This window comes from Sturnira hondurensis, unplaced genomic scaffold, assembly GCF_014824575.4.
Source record: "Sturnira hondurensis isolate 20B ecotype Veracruz unplaced genomic scaffold, ASM1482457v3 Scaffold0018337, whole genome shotgun sequence".
NCBI lineage: Eukaryota > Metazoa > Chordata > Mammalia > Chiroptera > Phyllostomidae > Sturnira > Sturnira hondurensis.
In genome coordinates, this window is record NW_028090968.1 from 2,943,887 (window position 1) to 2,961,877 (window position 17,991).

The 17,991-nt window shown below is 49.4% G+C and overlaps 1 protein-coding gene across 1 annotated transcript in view; it reads left to right on the plus strand.

Moving 5' to 3' along the window:
• The first annotated feature begins 9,133 nt into the window (after positions 1-9,133).
• Positions 9,134-17,991, plus strand: part of TEKT5 (tektin 5) — a 34,625-nt gene continuing 25,767 nt past the window's right edge. The window contains exons 1-4 of the mRNA XM_037069004.1: positions 9,134-9,709; positions 12,818-12,901; positions 13,515-13,585; positions 17,682-17,825. Coding sequence (XP_036924899.1) covers positions 9,134-9,709; positions 12,818-12,901; positions 13,515-13,585; positions 17,682-17,825 — 875 coding nt within the window. The remainder of the gene's footprint in view (positions 9,710-12,817; positions 12,902-13,514; positions 13,586-17,681; positions 17,826-17,991) is intronic.

Genomic DNA, 17,991 nt, shown 5'->3' on the forward strand with positions numbered 1-17,991 from the left:
AGACAGGAAGCTAAGAAGCCAGGAAAACCCCTTGGCAAGCAGAGTGGGGAAACTGAGACAAATAGCTGATTCAGACTGGCCTCCTCCAGCACCCTGCCTCCCCGCCTCCTTCTCCCTTGTTCGACCACTCGCTTAGGCACTAAGCCCTCAGGACAAAGAGGTTCTGACTCACATTGAATAATCTTAGGAACAGAGCCTTGGGTCTATTGACCACAGAGACAGAGTTTTGGTCAAACTAGGGCAGGGGTGTCAAACTCATTTTCACTGGGGGCCACATCAGCCTTCAAAGGGCCAATGTAAGTTTAGGATTGTATAAGTGTAATCACTCCGGAAACAGTTACGCTAGGGCTCAGCACTGCTGCCAGGTAGAAACAAGGTGGAGGGCCGAATTCAACCCCGCAGGCCTTGCGTCTGACGCCTGTGAACTGGAGGTAACATCTAGACCTCAGTTGTGTTTCAGCTCCAGGCCCAGAAGAGCAGCAAACCCAAACAGAGTGACACACGGCTGCCTCAGGACCAGCTGCAAGAACTAATGACCCCCTACCCTAGTGCCGACCAGTCACTAGAGACCATGACCCTGACTCTCTGATCATTTTTGATGCATCTGCATATTAAAAGATACACCAGGAAAGCTGATGAGATCCTCTCAGACCTTCCCTAAAATTCCCACCTTTAGAAAACAGATAAAAACCCTTAAGACAAAGGACCCAGTGCCCATTCACCTGGAGCATGCCCGCGTCTCTTCCCTGCTGTTTCCTCAGGTGCGTAGTTCTGTTTTCTTCCTCCAAAGCGCTAAAGGTTCCCAGAAGACTTGCAACCAGGGAAGCAGCGGGAAGTGGCAGCTCATCTCAGCTAACCTCCTGAGCCTGTCTCCAAGGGACCTTATTTAGCATCTGTAACTTGTTTCCTTGAGTCTGCCCATCCCAGCCGGCTCACTTCTTCTGCTGCTGTGACTTTCTAAAGGGCGAGGCATCTCTCTGAGCAGCCTGCTTCAATCGTGTCTTTGAGTGTAGTAAGTTTTCATGCTGAATAAACTCCCTCTTGTGCTGGAGTTCTTGGCTCTGAACTCTGTCTTTGCCCAGCTTAAGAACTGGAAGCCGTCATCGCTGCTAATGCTTTTAAACTGATTCAGCAATATTTAATAATTATTTTCAGCATCTTTTCTTCTGCACTGTTTACTCTGCTGTATTATGGATCGAATGTTTGTGTCCCTCCAGCCTCGCATCCATATGTGGATGCCCTCACCCCCACCCAATGTGATGGTGTTCGGAAATGGGGGTCTTAGGAGGTATTAGGGTTAGATGATGTTGTGAAGGGGGTGTCTCATGATGGGATTAGTGTCCCCATGCTCCGAAAGGCCAGATGAGGACACAAAGAGAAGGTGCCCATTTATAAGCCAGCAAGAGGGAGCTCACTAGAACCCAACCATGCTGGAATCCTGACCTTGGACTTCCAGTTTCCAGAATGGTGAGCATTGATTTTCTGTCATTTATAAGCCACCCAGGCTGTGGGATTTTCTTGGGCCGCCTGGGCTGACTAAAACACGCCTTTAATCTCATCTTGTGTAGTTTTCATTTCAGACATTGTAGTTTTTGTCTCTGCAAATTCAATTCAGGTTTTTCTCTTTTTAAAAATATCTGTCATGTCTCCATTTGATGTGTCCAATATTTCTTCTAGCTTCTTGAACACATAGGATTCAGTTACAATAACTTGAGATATCCTTGTCTACTAATTCAATTATCTGTCATTTCTGGTTTGGTTTCAGTTGATTGATTCTCTGCCTCTGTCCATCACAGGTCATATGCTCCTGCTCCCTTGCAAGACCAATAATTTATCATTTGATGCCAGACATCGTGAATTTTACCTTTTGACTGATGAAAAATTTTGTATTTTTACAAATTTTTAAAATATTTTTTCCTGGGGCACAGCTAATTGACTAGAAACATTTTTTCTATAGATTTTACTTATTTATTTTTAGAGAGAGGGGAAGGAAAGTAGAAAGAGAGGGAGAGAAACATCCATGTGTGGTTGCCTCTCACACGTGCCCCCTACTGGGGACCTGGCCCGCAACCCAGGCTTGTGCCCTGACTGGGAGTTGAACCTGTAACCCTTTGGTTCATAGACCCATGATCAATCCACTGAGCCACACCATCTGTTGGGGTTTTGCTTTTCAACTTTGTTAGGCAGGGCCCTTCCAGGTGTTTGACTCGGCGCTGCCCAAACCCTGCCATTCCTTACTGTGGTTGGTGGGACGGGAAACTATTCCCAGCCCCGTGGGAGCTCTGGGGATCGTTCCCTCCAGTTCTTCTGCGCGGTTCTTTCCCCTGCACAGGGCTGTTGTGTCGCATGCAGGTAGTGATCTTGCTCAGCTGAAAACCGAGAACCCCTCTGCAAACCTCCAGAGCTTTCCCTGGACAGCTCTTCCTCTTCCCCACTCTGTCCTTCGGACTCTGGCCACATTGGTGTCCCCCCCACTAGCTCTGTTCTCCTTAACTCCAGAAGGGATGCCCCCCTGTGCGAAGGACTCTCACCTCCTTGGTTCCCATCTCTCAGGGATGACTGTCCTTCGTGACCTGATGTCCCTGCTACCATCAATATGGAAGTGAACACATACACACACGCACTTCAGCACAGTGTATGTGTGTATCTTCAGGGATACTTCCAGAAACTTTGCTGAGTCGTTGGCTACCAGCCAGGGTCAGGACTCTAAGCACCAGAAACACACCTTTGGCAATTCAAAGTGAAAAATAAGATGCTTAATTATAAAAACCAGTTTTGTTTCTAAATGATGCAAACCTATGAGGATGCTTTATTCCAAGCAGCTTCTTTCTGGATTTTCTCTGTTTTCCCTGTGTGGGTCCCTATTTTGCTGGTTTTCTGAGCACTAGCTGGAGCCACTTGTAGTTACAAATTGTGGCTGCAGGGAGAGCACAGGTGAAAGATTCCTGCCGACCCACAGGGGGCGCCCAAGGAACGCTTGCTGCCTGGCTCGAGGAGGCTGCGCCAGACAATGCGGCCCTAGCCATCATCTTTCTTCTGCAGACAGAGGGTTTTGCATTGAATTCACAGATGGGAGCTACCGCTTCAGAGCCCATGGAGGTCAGGCCGCCCAAACAGCAGAGAGAAGGAGAGATCGCAATAAAACAGAGTCAATGCGATCCTGGGCCGGGGCTCCCAGGTTTGGGACTCGGAGCTGGGGTGGAGGACCGGGAACTCCCTGGGGAGGCGGGGGGTGGGGGGAGGGGGGGGGGGCGGGGCGTGTCAGTCAGGTCTCCCGTCTCCCGGCCTCCCCTACTCCACTCCCCACAGAGGTGTCAGAAGGGAATGAGATTTCTAGGGGCATGCTGTAAAAGAGACTGAAAAAATCTTTTAGTAGGATCTCCCAACAGTGACGTGCCCTACGACACGCAGAGTGGATGATTTCATTAACATCTTCCCCTCTATGCCACAGATTTCCAGGACTGTGCTCCTGGTTAGTTTTTTAGTTTTGATACAATTGGCAAATACAAAGATGACATACTCAAAGGGCCTTACTTTTAGTATTTTCACTCTCTAAATTTTTAGAAGCTGTTTCCTTTAGTCTTCTGGACAGAGTTGTCAGGTTTTACTATTCTTTTTCGTTGAGCTGTGGCCAATTGTTTTCAATTTATTTTTCTCATTTAATGGCATCTGAAGTTCTACCACTTCCTTCATTCACATACCCACGTTCTACTCACTCACTCATCCATATGTACATGCACCTAGCCATCCATCTACCTATCCATCCACCCACCTGTCCATCGTCCACCTGTCCATCCATCATCCATCCATTTCTTTCATTCATTCAGCAAACCCAAATTGTGCACCTACTATGTTCCAGGTACCCAAGTAAGCACAGTGGATACTATGATGAGCAAAATCAAATAAGGTCCTTTCTCTCATAGAATGTATTTCAGGGCCTCTGCTATTCCAGGTATGTGTGGACCAGTCTCACCCGGGAGCTTATAAGAAAAACATCTCTGGCCAGCATTTGCCTAGTCAACCAGCATTTGCCTTTTAGCCTGCTCTCCAGGCCATTTGAGGGCACATGAACAAATGAGAGGCGCAGATTGGAGGATGCAATGGGAACTTACGTTTGGGTGATACAGAGAATTGTTTTTTAAGACTTAAAACAAATGCATTAGAAATTGATGAGACCTTGGGAACAGCAGTGGCTTAGGAGATGCTTCAACCTGCCCCCTCAGGCCTGAGTCTCTCCTCAGTGTGGGCACTCGCCAGCACATCACTCTTGCCTGACTTGTCATCACCCAGCATCCTTTCCTATTGCTTACTGTGGTAGAAAGAATGATGGCCCCCAAAGATGTTCACACCCTAATGTCCAGAAGCTGTGGGGAGGTTGCTTCACATGGCAAAGGGGACTTTACAGACGTGATTAGATTGAGAATCTCCAGAAGGGGCAATTCTCCTGGATTATCTGGGTGGGTCTGATAGGATCCGAGGGTCTTGTAAGAGGGAGGCAGGAGGGTCAGAGGGGAGAGACGATGCTACACTGCTAGGTTTGCAGACGGAGGAAGGAGCCTTGACCCAGAGGGGCTGGCCGCCTCCGGAAGCTGGAAAGGCCAGGAAATGGATGCTCCCCTGGAGTGTCCTCCACGAGGAACCATCCCAGCCCACTCCTTGATTTGAGCCCCTTAAGGCTTTTTGGAGAAGGAGTTTGTGTTGTTTTCAGACACACACTTTGTGGTGATTTGTGACAGCACCCGCAGGGAAGTCACACACCCACACTTACCACCAGCACACGATTCCAGGTTTAATGGAATGCTTTTTGGTCACTATAATAATCCCATCATTTCTCTAACGATTAGTCTGACTTCAGAAAGCCAGGACGTGGAATCTGGCTTTTCTACTTCTTGGCCAGGTGGCCTTCATTTATGAAATGGGGTGGGGGGCGGACCAAATCAGGGCTTCTGCTGAGCTCCCCGGAGCTGTGGGGACTCACCTCCACTCCCCGGAGCCCGAGCGCCTCAGAGCTCCTTGTGCTGTGTGCCCTGCTCTCGTGGGGGAGTTTATTTGAAGACAACCTTCCATGTCAGACAATGTGTTTGAAAACCACTGCATTTTTGAAATTCTTTATAATGTTGCAGGTAAAAGAGAAACCTGACTTCACTGAGCGCTTCTCTGAGCTCCCTGCCAGATCCACTGGAAGGAGCTGGGTTTTTATCTGGTTCTCCTTCCCACCTGGGAAACAGAGAGGCTGCTGCCTGAGCCATTTCCGGACACCAGCTGTGTGTCCCTGGGGAAATGAATTCACCTCTCTGAGCCGCAGCTTGCCCACTGTAAAATGAAGGAGCGAACAATGCCCAACTCCCGACATTATCAAAGGATAAAAATAAAAGGTCGGTGGAGTGTGGTGTAATAATAATGATACTGATAGCGATAACAATTGCCCAACACCTACTATGTGCTAAGTACCTTGCTGTGCCCTCACTTGATTCTTGAAACTCCCGTCCAAGGGCAGCACGGTTGCCATCATCATCCAGGCCGGGGAGGGTTCGCAGCTGTGATGCCACATCGATCAGATGTCCTCAAGTGCATCCTTCCTTCCACTGGGGCCTCTCAACCCACGGTCAGGACCTTGAGGCCGACGTTGTTGTCCACGGGTGAAAGGAGGAGGCAAGTACTTAACAAGCCTAAGAAAACAGACTCGTTTGTAATCAAACCTCTTGCCAACTTTCCACCCCTCACATGACATAGATTCTTCTTTGTCTTCAGAGCCAGAAAAAAGTGAGTCATATATATACACACATGAATGTACATAGGTATGTATATACTATATGTGTGTAAAAATATCTATATATTATAGGGTGCTGCAATAAACCTAGGGAAAGAAACCTCACAGAGTAACCTGATCATACATTTGTAACTGGGCAGATCATGGTGGGTAGTCACTCCCGAGGCCCATAACTTCTCAGTGAAAGGTTTATCTTTGCCTTAAGCCAGCCCTGCCCATCGTTCTTGGGCACCTAGGTTAACACACCTTTGAGATGCCAGAGTCATCCTCTTTTCCAGACCCCTCTGAAGCACAACCACCCTCAAGAGAACACATAACCTTGCTGACTGTCCTGTAATCTGATCCCTGCCTCGCTTTCTTCCACATTCATGTAATCTTCCTTCCCTTTCCTCCTTCATTACAACTGTAAAAGAAACTGCAAAATTGTTATTATTCAGAGCATTTGAGATCTTCCTTCCCAGCAATGTTCTTCAGTTTGGCTGAAATAAAATCGTATAAAAATTCTCTACAGGTTTGTCACATTTGACAAATGTGACACAAATCCTCTACAGAAATCATCACATTTCTTATGTCGACGATAACATAAGCAAAGTCAAATATCAGGACTTCGAGATCTTTTCTCTCTTCAAGGAGTCCTGTCCTGCTGGGGAAAATCAAGCCAGGGCCCCAAAGTGCTGAAAGGCAGGTGGGCTAGCTTCTCTGGTGGCAGTTTCACCTGGTGAAGGGCTTACTGTCAGCGGGGTTTGGCCCCTCACATTTTGCCAGACCAGTTGAGCAGGCGACCTGGAGCCCAGGGGAAGGGGGCCACAGATACTTCCAGCCTGCTTTGAGCTGTTCCTACTGGGAGTCACCGAGGGACTTATCTTGCCAGTCTCTGGGTTTTGCTAAGGCCCTGCTTCCTTTCTGCAGCAGCCCCGTAACTGTGATGGGCTGTGGTGTTCAGTCTGAGCCCCCGACACCTATAGCACTGGGTTCCCGACCACGGCAGATGAAGGAGCAGACACCCCCTGCTAACGTCCCTCGGTGTCTGAAGTGAAAGCCATTGCCAGGGTTCAGAGAAAACCCTGGCTGCTCCCCTCAGATACCAATGGGACAGGAAAAGCTTCAGGACAATGTACATGAACGTAGAAATATACTACTTACTAAGTGTGTGTCTAGAAGCCCCCAGGACAAGGGAAACCTCCAAGACAATATACATCCAAGGAAAAAATACACATCCAAGGAAAAAATACACCTGGTGACTTCTTCCAGAAGCTGTGCTCGGACACGCCCAGAAACGTGTGTGGAAGGACACTGTGTGCATTTAGTGCCATGCTAAACGAGAGGGGCCAGGCTCGAAGGACCGCGTACTCCATGATCCCACTCACAGGGCATTCTCTGGGGAAAGAGGGACAAAGGAGGTTGGTGGTTGTTGGGGACAGGCACAGGGGAGAGCGCAGAGTGCGGGAATGTGCACCTCCCGACGGTGGTCGCGGTGCCTGTGTCGGACTCGGGAGACATTGAGCTGAGAGGGTGACTGCGCTGTGTGAAAACTGCCACTCCGTTAGCCTGACTTAAAGACACATGGAAGGATGCATGGAAGGACACTGACTGAGTGACGTCTGCGGCAGCGAAAGACAGGAAACAGCCTAAAGCCAGTCACAGAAACTCATACAACAGAGGGCTGTGCAGCTACATACAAAAAATAAAAGACAGATGTTTATGGACCTTTGGTCCATGAGGCGCTGTCCGAGAGCTATGGTTACGTGGAAAATGGCATGTGTCCTATTCACCATTTATGTAAATAAGACACAGGTGTATGTGTGTTTGTGTATGTATGGGTGTTTCTGGAAAGATACAAATGTCTGACAACGGTAGTAATATCTGGGGAGACTGAAAGTAGCGAGGAGTGATGAGAAAGTCAGAATTTTGCTTTATACCATTAGCTATTGCTCCCATTATTGTTTTTACCTTGAAATTCAGTGCTTTGACAGTGCCCTGAATCTTCCTGGTCCACTTTGTGACTGCCCTCGACGTGCAGGCTCTTCCTGAGTGTGAGCTCCCGTCTCCAAGGATCCCGCCAGGTGTGAGCATCGTAGGCACTGAGGGGTCCAGACCCCACCCTGTGTGCTTCTGACACCCTTCGGGATGGGGGTGTCAAAGGCCTTCATAGATTCTCTGTGGAAATTAAATGAAGGAGTACATGTAAAGCCTCAGGTATAAGGAAGTTGCTTAATAAATGTTATTTCTCCCTGCCTTAGTCCTCTTATACCCACTCCCATTTTTCAGCTCTGGTTTTGGGCAATTGGGGAGGACATTCCCATTGGCCATCAAACTCCACTAACAATGACTGTTTGAGGGTCAGAACCTTGTCTTTCCCATTTCGAAGGGGGAAAGTCCGCACAAACCAAACCCCCCTCTTTTTCTAGACCTTCGGATTTCGTTGCCGCCACCACCAGACCAGGAGACAGGGAACTTTCTTGATGGGATAAACGTATTGATGTAGAATGGATGGTTGAATGCTTTTTTTGAAATGATAAAACTCTCCTTTGAGATGCCCATCTGTTCATTCCTTCATTCGGCGGTGTGCTGGGACCTCATGGTGAACCAAACAGGGTCCCTACTGAGTCGTGGAGCTCACGGTCCCTTGCCCTCCCCATCACAGTCGGGTTTATTAAAGTATAATTTGTGTAAAATTCCCCCTTTTTAGTGGGCAGTTCTACAGGTTTTGACAAACACGTTTGGTTGTGTACCCCTCATCACAATCGAGATTCAGATCATGCTCTCGCCATCCCCCAATTTTCTTGTCCTCTCAGCCCCGTCCCCTGGTAACTGTCTTCTGTCCACGTGAATCTGCTGCTTCCAGAGCGTCATCTGGATGAAACCGCCCAGGATGTGGTCTTTTGAGTGTAGCCGCTCCCACTTAGCGGAATATGTCAGAGATTTATTCCTGTTGTCCTGTGTACCAAGAGTTCATTCTGTGGATGTCCCACTTTGGTGCCACCTTGGGGACAGAGACAGAAGGAGACCAACTGTGTTTTACTGGAGTGGATGACATTAAATTTTCTCCCATAGGCAGAGTTAGGTCTGCAAAGGCAGATTTGATATGGGAAAATAGGTAAATGTCATTTCTTACACCTCCAACTCTGTGGGTTGAGCAACTCATATTCACTTAGGTGATTTTGGGTATGTTTTGACTGGAGCAATATGGTCCCAGCTGGCCAGAAAGTGAGTGAGGGCCCCAGTAAAGCCCTGTCTCCCAGGCTTTATGACAACAGTGCAGAGTCACAGAGGTCCTACAGTCCCCAGAGAACCTCCTTCCCTTTGCTGTGAGCCTTGGCTCCTGTGAGCAGTGCTTTGCCCTTTTGGGGCTGATGGGAGAGGATGGAGTTTCTTGGAACTGCTCAGACTGCCAGTTACTGTGGCCCCAAGAAAGCCTGTGGCTTCACTGTGGTGCCTCCACCTGTGCAGGCCCCAGTGATCCAGGAATGTTACCAGCCCTATTACCTGCCTGGGTACCGCTACCTCAGCTCATGGAGACCCAGCCTCTTCTACAGGGTGTCCAGTGCCCAGACCTGCCCGGACAAGGGAGCCACATGCCACAGCTCTGCGAAGCCACCCATCACGCTGCCTGTGCTCCGCTCAGCGCTCTTCTGTCGCTACAGCCCCCAAGACTGGGATAGGTCCCACGAGCTGCAGGTGCGCGGGGCTGAGGCCTCTCGGCTGTGGGCTGGCCGGCTGACAGGGGACTCCTTGCAGCTCATGCAGGACAAGGACCAGCTGACCCGCCAGATGCAAGAGGGCACCTGCCGGAACCTGGGCCAGAGGCTGTCAGACATTGGCTTTTGGAAGTCCGAGCTGAGCTACGAGCTGGACAGGCTTCTCAACGAGAACCGCAGCCTGGACACCGTCAAGAAGCGGCTGGAGTGTGCTGCTGAAGAGGCCAAATGTCCCCTGCAGGCCAGTGTGGGGCTGGGAGCGGGGCGTGGAGGCTGCCATGACGCAGCACCTGCGCTTTTTCTGAGTGAGGACAATGATGACGGGCTCTTGGGGGGTTGGTTTGAGCAGCATCGTCCTCTATAATCAGTTTTTAAGACAAAAAATATAATCTTAGTCATTTTAGGATAATCCCAAGTTAAACCAGGGTTCCTTACAGTGAATGGAGTTTCTTTTCTTCTTTGGGGTTACATGGAAATGAGAGTTCCATCCGGCATGTGTGTGTGGTGGTGGTCTGGAAGGTCACGCTTACAATAACTGCTTTGTTTGTCTCTGAAGTTCTCAACATCTGCTCACATACCCTATGAGATTCACATTTATTATTTAGTGTTCCTCTCCCCGTGCTAGAATACAGGCGCCATGAGGGCAGGAAGTTTTGTCTGTTTTGTCACCAATACGTTTAACACGATACTCAGCTCTGATGTACCTGTACTTCTGTCCTTTATGAGCAATGCCCATGCTCACCGCCTGTTCACTATACCACGGGCTTGAATATCTTCCCAGCCCAGCACAGTGTGGGGCACATGGGAGGCACTTAATGAGTATTGGTTCAATAAATGAATACATATCCAAATATGGACATTCTCAAGACTTCCTTGGTCTCTCATCATACCCTGGATCAGTAAGGATGGCTTTGGGCTGCATGGAAACTAAAGCAACTCAACCAAACAGGAATTTCTTTTTCTGTCATAGTGAGAATTCTAGAGAGAAACAGAGCAAACATCAGCACTTGATGCCAGAAAGTAGACAGGCTCCAATCTCTGCTTGGCCATCCTTAGCTCGTAGCTGCTGCCCTACTGCTTGCAAGGAGGTTTCGTATCTCATACCGCAAGCTCCTGCTTGCAAGGAGCTTTGTGATATTTCCACGTGAGGCAGGAAGGTAGGGGTAGGGCATTGTGCCAACTGTGTCTGTCTCTTTTTGTGGGAAGTATCAGTTTTCCAAAAGGTGCATCATGTGATTTCATTTTTAGCCCATTTGCCAGAACTCACCTGGACTCCCTGGCTTCAGGGAGTCTGGCTAAGTGTTTTTCTCTGGGTTCTGGAGTGGACATTAGGTAAGGAGCCTGCCCTGGGCTGGGGGAGCTGGTCTTGGCCACCCAGAATGATGTTCTGTGGCTCCGTGGAGCACGTGGGGACTCAGAGCCTCCTGCCTGGAAACCTCTTGCAGCTGTTCCTGCTCCATGTCAGGTGTAGGGGCTTCTGTAGGAGAGGTCCTGCCTCCGGATCCTCTGGGAGACGTGGCACAGATTCCACCCACTACAGAGGGGTGGGTGGGGGGAGTCCTACTGTTTCTCTACACCCTCAGGTTTCTCCCTGGGGGGAGAGTGGGCAGGAATGCTGCTCGGAGACCGAGGGCAGCATCCCAAATCTATGCTCTCCTCTCCTGCTCTCTCCCCACTCTCCCTGCCTGTCTGGCCCTCACATCATGTGGCCTCCTCAGACAGCCCCGTGGTGGCACAAGGTCCAGAGACATCTTGGTTCTCTCCGCTTCTCTCCATGTGCAGGGTCACTGCCTGAGTCCAGGTGCCTCTCAGTTGGGCAGTGGTGACTGCCCCCTCCCGGTCTCCCTGTTCCTGCTCTCCTCCAACCTGTTTTCCAGACAGTGGCCAAGGGGTGATTTTAAATATTAAACTGGATCTTCCCACTTCCCCACTCAACCCCCCTCAGTGGCTTCCTAATGCACCCTAATTAACATCTCAATTACTAATCACAGCCTCCAAATGCATGATGCAGCTTCTGCCCACCAGTCCGTCCTCACTTTCTCCACTCCAGTCCCAATGGTTTTCTGTCCACTCCTCCTCCTCCCTTGCAAGGCCTTGGCACCTACCGCTCCCTCTTCCCGCTGCTTCTCTTGGTTTAGATCATGGTGTGTGACCTCAGAGTGGTCCTCCCTGACCATCCTGACACCCTTACTCCCCAGCAAGCCCCCCACACCGCCGTTTTCCTCACAACTCTTATCACAGTCAGAAATGATGGAGTTGATGTGTTTACTGGTGTGTGTTTTCCCCTCTCTGTGAAAGTTCCATCACAACCGGGGCCATCTGTGGAGTTTACTGCCATTTCCCCAGTACCTTGACTGAAAGTGACATGGAGAAGGGGCTCTGGAAATTCTTGTGGAATCAATGAATCCCTCTCCTCCCTGGGTTCCCAGATCATTGGCATCCCGATGCCAAGATGTGATGCTCCCCATTTCCTGCCCCGCCCCCTCCTCTTTGTGACATCACAGGCTAGTGGCCTATCACCATTCTCAGTCTCATTGCAGGGCCTCCCCGAGCTGCCACTTCTCCTGTCTTGTGTTCCACTCTGCTCATGTCCCCACGACAGTTAAAGGTCCATTGCTGAGCGGCAGGGTTTACTGGGCTTGGCCTTGGTCACCTTCCAAAGCTCCCCTCCCATTTAGAAATGTCCAAAAACAGGTTTTCAGATTCAGTTGACCCCTGGACAATGATGGGGTAAGGGGCATTAACTGCATTTGCAGCCGCAAATCCACATATAAGTTTTCACTTCCCCAAAACTTAACCACTAATAAATAGTGTACTGTTGATGGGAAGCCTTACTGATGATATAAACAGTCAAGTAACACATATCTTGTATGAACACATATAAGTATAATATACTATGTTCTTACACTAAAGTAAGCTAGAGATGAGAAAACGTTATTAAGAAAATCCCAAGGGAGGGAAAATACCATATCTACAATATTTATTGGAAAAAATCTGCATATAAATGGACCCATGTAGCTCAAACTCACATTGAAGGGTCAACTTCAACAACAATTAATATTCATAGATAATATTAATTGCCAGTACTCTGAGTGCTTTACACTTCTCAAGCTGACTTAATCTGCTCAGCAAACTGATGTGATATGCACCAGTATTGCACCCGTCTGCAGTAATGGCATCTCACAGCCCCCCGACCCCCCTGCCAGAAACACTCAGATGCACAGTGATGCCACTACCTGAAGTATCCAGTTTCCCCGGGGATAAAACTCAAGAGAGATGTGAGTCCCTCCTCTCAGGGCCTAACAGACAGCAGGGAAAATACCCAGTCTCCCCTGCTTGCTTCCTGCAGGTGGCCCTGGAGTGTCTGTACCACCGAGAGAAAAGGATTGGGATCGATTTGGTCCATGACAATGTGGAGAAAAACCTTATCCAGGTAGGGTGCCTCCTGGGTCACCCAGTCCCTCAAGGTGGGAGGGAGGACCAGCTGGTCAGAGAGTGTTCTGAGCTGCCTGCCGGGAGCAGAAGCCTCATGTGTCAGGCCGTGCAGAGTTAGGGCTCAGAAAGCCGGGGAGGGTGGGGCGGCCCAAAGTTGTGGTTTAGGAACAGGGAGGAAGGTCATTTGACTTTCAGTCTTTTCATCTCCAAAATGTGGGTGCCGTCTTCGTCATACTAGTAAATAATAATAGTAATAACTAGCATTAACTGAGCACCTACTCTATGTACCACTTGGTATGCATTATATGATTCAGTGATAAAATATTCCACAATTGAGTAGTTGGTGCAAAGTAGGTGCTAAATTTTCTTTTGATCTGGAAATATATAAAAGAGAAAAGAAGGTGGGCAAGTATGTGGAATCTCCATAGCCGACCCTCATCTGTCTGGCCATGGGATCACATGGGGTGGGGCAGGAAATGGACTCCACCCCGACATTTCAGCTTGTGGGGTTGGGGGTGGGCAATGGGAGGTGAGGATGGGGGCGCGGGTCTGGGGGACAGGAGGATGTGGGTTTCTAAGGGGCGCTGTTCTTTCTGACATTTTCAATGCAGGAGGTAGATTTGTTAAAATGTTGCCAAGAACAGATGAGAAGACTAGCTCAGAGAATTGATATCCAGATGAGGTAAGGGCTACTTTCTCTCCCTCTTAGAGCTTGTACTGGGTCCCCCAGGTGTCGGGGGGAAAGCCAGATGGACCCCCAGCTCTAGATGGTTCTTATGGTCAGTGGTGTACTGGGGAGTGTTTAACAACCACCTCCCTAGGAAGGAAAAAAGTCCTGATTTGGAGCATTTGCCAATTTCAGTGGTATAAATGCTGCCGTCATAGCTGATTTCATTCCACCCGTAGGATGTCACTGAGATGTGCACATTGATTTCCATGAGTCAGCACATCCCTGGTTGTTCCTGCTTGCAATGAGAGCCTCAGCAAAAGAAATTGTTCTCGCTGTGGCCTCCTCACTGTGGCTTCCCCATGTGAGTTCTGAACCACGGGAAGTGGCAGGGAGTGGGTGGCATTAGACATCAAGGTGAAAGACAGGGGCATCTCCAGAGTAGGGCTAGTGGACGCCTGAGCCGAGAGCCTTCAAAAGAAATCAGCTTTTAGTTCTTGGAAGATTATGTAACTGGTACCATGACAAGCCAAGAGGCTCCCCCCTAATTAAAGAGAGGCTTGAGTTTTACAAGGCTTGGAGCCCGTAGCTAAGCCCTTGGCTCCCAGCTCTTCCAGAGGCAGCCTCTCTGCCTGGCTTTCGACTCCGGCACTTGCTTTTGACTCATGCAGGACACACAACTCTGCTAGCTTCTCCTCTTCGTTTACTCAGATGGAGGTAGCAGGAGGCAGGCTGGCGACCTTTTCAGGGCTTCCCTCCTGCTGTGTGTGGCACACGGGCAGCCTAAATGGAATGATAAGGGGCAGGCAGCTTGCAAATAGGCTCTGAGGGTGCCCTGGCCTGCCATACCCCAGGAACAGCAGTCAACTCCCCGCCTCCACCACCACAGCTGTCCCGCAACTCCACTGAGGCGGTGAGGACCGGGTGGCAGGATTGCAGAGAATCGCCCAGGACAATAGAGCATCCAAGGCAGGGTTGAAAAGTTACTCGCAGAACCGAAGGCAAGGTTAGGGGCAGATCCGAATGAGGTGCAAACATGGCACCCACTGAATGGACGAAAGCAGGTTAAATCCTGTCATCTAGGTGCCTCTGTCCTGACTTCTTACGATTCCACCCTCCCCTTGGATTGCTGTTTGCCGAGCATTTGTCTATATATTAACTCACTTTTTAAAAACCTTATATACTTGGATTTAAACAAAAAACATGTGGGCAGGTGAATGCCTTTACCATGTTTTTATTGCTTGTGTTTTTACAATGATGTTTTTTGGCAAGAGCAAAAAAATGCCCTCCTTTTGACTTAAGGCTGTGACAAAACTCGGCCTTTGGGCATCGAGAGGGCTGAAGTCTGGGGAGCAGGACAGTTTGAACGGGCAAAGTGAGCAACAGGCCAGTCTTGAGACTGGGGAGCTGGACCCCAGAAGGGAAATTCTGAGACTAGGGTTGGGGGTGCAATTTGTGCAACCCCAGACAATGAAGGACACGGTGGGAGAGTCGGGAGAACCAGAGAGAATGAAACAGACCAAGACAGTCCCATCTCCTGGGCGACGGGGAAGCACTGAGAGAGAGAGAGAGAACACGAAGTGGTCAACAGAGTTGGGAGAGGGGTGTCAGGGAGACAGAGGGACAGAGAGGGACAGAGGAGAGACGGTTGTACTCAAAAAAGAGAGAGATGAAGAGGTGAGTTAGAGACAGAGAAAAGCAGAGATGGAGAGGGACAGACACGGAGAAACGGGAAGAGAGAGCAGGAGATGCTGGAATGCGCACTGAGAGAGGCACCAGCTGGGGCAGAGGGTTGCGGGGTGGGGAGTATTCCCTTCGCAGCACCAGGGCCCGGGCCACCCCAGATGGAGATGGTTCTATCTCGAGGAGCAGCCCATTTGTCAGAGAATACCTATCATCCTGCAGGGAGGCAGCCCGTGTTGTCAGGCAGCCTAATGAACCTAGAAATGGCCAGAGCTTTATTACCATTGTGTCCTGGCCGCCTGTAGGGAGGCTCTGCCGCTGGCCTACTCAGGTGGCTAGCCTGGCACAGGCAGGCCTGGACTCTTGACTTGCGGTTTTCCGGGTGAGGCCTGAGGCCCCTGTCTGGGCAGGACCTTGTTCTCAGCTCCCCAGCCTTCCTAACGAAGCAGGAAAGGCTCTTCCTGATTGGGCAGGAGCCAAGTTCTGGCTTTTTCTGGTGAATCAACAGCCGGGTGAGCCTTGACAGTGGCAGGGCTCACTGTCTTGGGCCAAGGAAGGGACTCAGAGACTGTCCCATCTTTCTCCAGGCCTCATTAGCAAGGGCCAGGAGTCTGGACCAGCTCACCGAGGATTCTGAGGCCCCGGGATGCCTCCGTCTGAGCCAACATTCTCTGAGGATGTTGGGGTCCCACCATCAGGATTTAATGTTCCTGCTCCTGGCCTGTTGGTAACCCCTCACCAGCTCCAGTATCCACAGCAGAAAAAGAAAGTGGCAAAAAGATGGAGACAGACAGGGGAGAAGGAGAGAGAGAGTCAGAGACCCTAAGGCAGAGAGAAATCAAGAAAGATGAGGCAGAAAGAGATAAAAAAGTGACAAAGAGATAGAGAAAGAGACAGAGGGATGGAGGGAGTAAGAGAATGAGAGGACGCAGGAGGGGAAAGCGAGAAGCCAAGGTAAGATGTGCATCCATCGTCCTAGTTGGCATCAGGATGTCAGCTTCCTTAGTCAGAGTTACTCTCTTGTTCTCTTTCAGTCCTTCTAAGCACTTCAAGGCAAAATTCCCAATGGAGGCTTAGGTGTTTTTAACACTGACTAATCTCTTTTTCAAACAAGAGGGAAACGGAAAAAGTTTCAGGCTTACACCCTTCTGGAGACAACGGATTCTAGCTAGGATTCTGATAGTGCTCACTTAGTATTTATGTTTGAGGTGACCCATTAATGGGAAGAATTATTGCTCTTTTTAAGACAGTGATGGAGAGTTTCCCTTTGAATACATGCATGGCATTTATATTTTTAAAGTGATTCAGTAAAAAGATAAGTAGGATGCAACTAATAGTGTATGTACTTTGGGACTATGACAGGAATCGTGAAAGTGGTTCCCCAATGGCTAGAATTTGGCGAATGGGGGCCTTTGAGCCTAAGCTTCTTAGCCAATATACCAGCCCTGTGGGTTCAAGTCCTGGTCCCTGCTCGGTTCAAGTCCTGGTCCTCTGCTCGGTCCCTGACTCTGCCCAGTCCTTGCCTCCACCCAATCCTGGATTATGCCCCATCTCTAACTCCGCCAGATCCCTGATTCTGACAAACTTACTGAGCTGCTTGTAGGTCCCTAAACACCTGAAGGTCTCTGGTTCCCCTGCTTTTGCACATGTGGTCCTCAGCTTGACTTTTTCATGCCCCCACCCAACTTTGTGCACAATGTCCACTATCATTAGGAAAAACCAGCTTAGTACCTCCCTGGGAAGCCTTCTCTGATTACCCCCTCACCCTGAGTTAATATTACTTGGTATCATTCACATAGTGCACTGTTACCTTTACCATCCTGTACATATGTCGTTTTACTCTATTTATTTACACAAGCCTGTGAGCAATGCAAAGGTAAGTTACTGGGTCTTATTGACATCTTTTCCTTCTGTGCCAGCTGTAGGATGAGACACATGATTTAAAGCCATACCAGGCTTTGTTCAAAGTGTGAATTCATGTCTTCTAAATCAGGTCAGCAAACTACAGCTGGAGGGTCAACTCTGGCCCACCACTTGTTTTTGTAAATAAAGTTTTATTGGAATGCAGCCATACCCATCATTTACATACTATATGTGACTGCTTTCTGCAGAGCTGAATCATATGACCCACAAAGCCTAAAATATTTAGCATTTGACCCTTCAAAGTAAATGTTTGCTCACCCCTGTTCGGATAACAACAGGTCTGCTTGGATTGGAAGGAGGCCCTGGGGATGTGGTGAGGGCATCAAAGTGGGAAGAGGGCTGAGAAGCTGCTGGGATGGACAGAGCACCCTTCTGAGAGTTCAAAGACTTGGCTTTCAGCAGTGGCTCTGCAGCAACCACCCATGTGCTCTTGGGTGAGGGACTCTGAATTAATGCATTATCCAGAGATAAACCCTTGCCAACCCCCCCCCCCGCCCCCACCCAGGGACAACAGAGATGCTCAGCATGCTCTGGAGAGGGACCTTGAGGACAAAAACTCAGCACAGTTTATTGATGAAAAATGTTTTAACCTGAGGAACACATCAGACTGCATCAGCTACTTCCATGGCATGGAGAAGGTGGATGGCACGTAAGTACTGGGCTCTTGGTCCCCATCTGCCCATGCCCAGTGGTAGTGGGGGTTTCTGAGTCTGCTCCTGCCAAGCAGCCTTAAAGGGGCATCGTGCACCAGTCAAGTGAGAGGCAGTGTGGTTGAACAGGAATCCTCGGTTGCAGCATCCAATTCTGGCTGAAAA